Source organism: Sinocyclocheilus grahami, unplaced genomic scaffold (assembly GCF_001515645.1).
Source record: "Sinocyclocheilus grahami isolate Dianchi unplaced genomic scaffold, SAMN03320097.WGS_v1.1 scaffold5770.1, whole genome shotgun sequence".
In the NCBI taxonomy this organism is placed as follows: domain Eukaryota; kingdom Metazoa; phylum Chordata; class Actinopteri; order Cypriniformes; family Cyprinidae; genus Sinocyclocheilus; species Sinocyclocheilus grahami.
Genome location: NW_015510367.1, coordinates 11,527 through 12,289, shown reverse-complemented (window position 1 = coordinate 12,289; position 763 = coordinate 11,527). Strand labels below are relative to the sequence as shown.

Here is a 763-nt window from a genome sequence, read left to right as displayed (position 1 = left end):
CGTGAAAGACGTAAAAAGATAAACATTTCCGTCTGGGAGCAGCGGACAAACCAGCTGCGGAAACGTCGGCAGATGGCCAGTCGTGAGGTGCTGTTTGGCAGCCCCACAGAGGACCAGTTGGACACTCCAGTGAGTGATCATCACCAACAGGGCTGCATATCCCCAGAGACGAGCCCTTTACACTTGTCAGAATCACCTATGTCTGTGGGGATGCCCCTGCCAGAGCCGCCCATGTCTATCACCATTCCACTCCCTGAACCTCCAGAATCTGAGCTCTTACCCCTGACAGGATCAAGATTGGAGGAGAGGCCGAACGCTAATAACCATCATTCAAATACAGAGAGGAAGCATCGTGTGGCAAGGAAGTTTCGGGCTGCTGCTGCTGCCGGGGTAGCAGAGGGTGGGCGACACAAACGCCACAGACATCGAGAGTCCAGAACAGAGGCCAGAAATGCAGAGAATCACCAGCAAATTGGGTGCAGTGAGAAACAGCCTGAAGAGGGTGAGGATAAAATGGAGGAAACGCAGTCTAAAAGCTTAATGCACATGCACGAAACAGAAATAATCATGTCTGGCAAGCAAACTGAGAATCAGGAGGAATGCCAAAGGTAAGGACACAATCATGGCTTATTTTCTTTTATTAAGTTATGCAGTTAAGTTGCTAGTTTACGTTCAATGTTGTGGTTTGGTGAAATGCTTATTTGAATTTAGCCTAATATTTTTGACAAATGTTACAATCCTGATACAGTCCTAGTTGGTAACA

General features: G+C 47.7%; 1 protein-coding gene across 1 annotated transcript in view; it reads left to right on the top strand.

Moving 5' to 3' along the window:
• The first annotated feature begins 30 nt into the window (after positions 1-30).
• Positions 31-763, top strand: part of LOC107577334 (voltage-dependent R-type calcium channel subunit alpha-1E-like) — a 10,927-nt gene continuing 10,194 nt past the window's right edge. Inside the window, exon 1 of the mRNA XM_016263422.1 lies at positions 31-608. Within this exon, the coding sequence (XP_016118908.1) occupies positions 73-608 (536 nt within the window). The 5' untranslated portion in view covers positions 31-72. The remainder of the gene's footprint in view (positions 609-763) is intronic.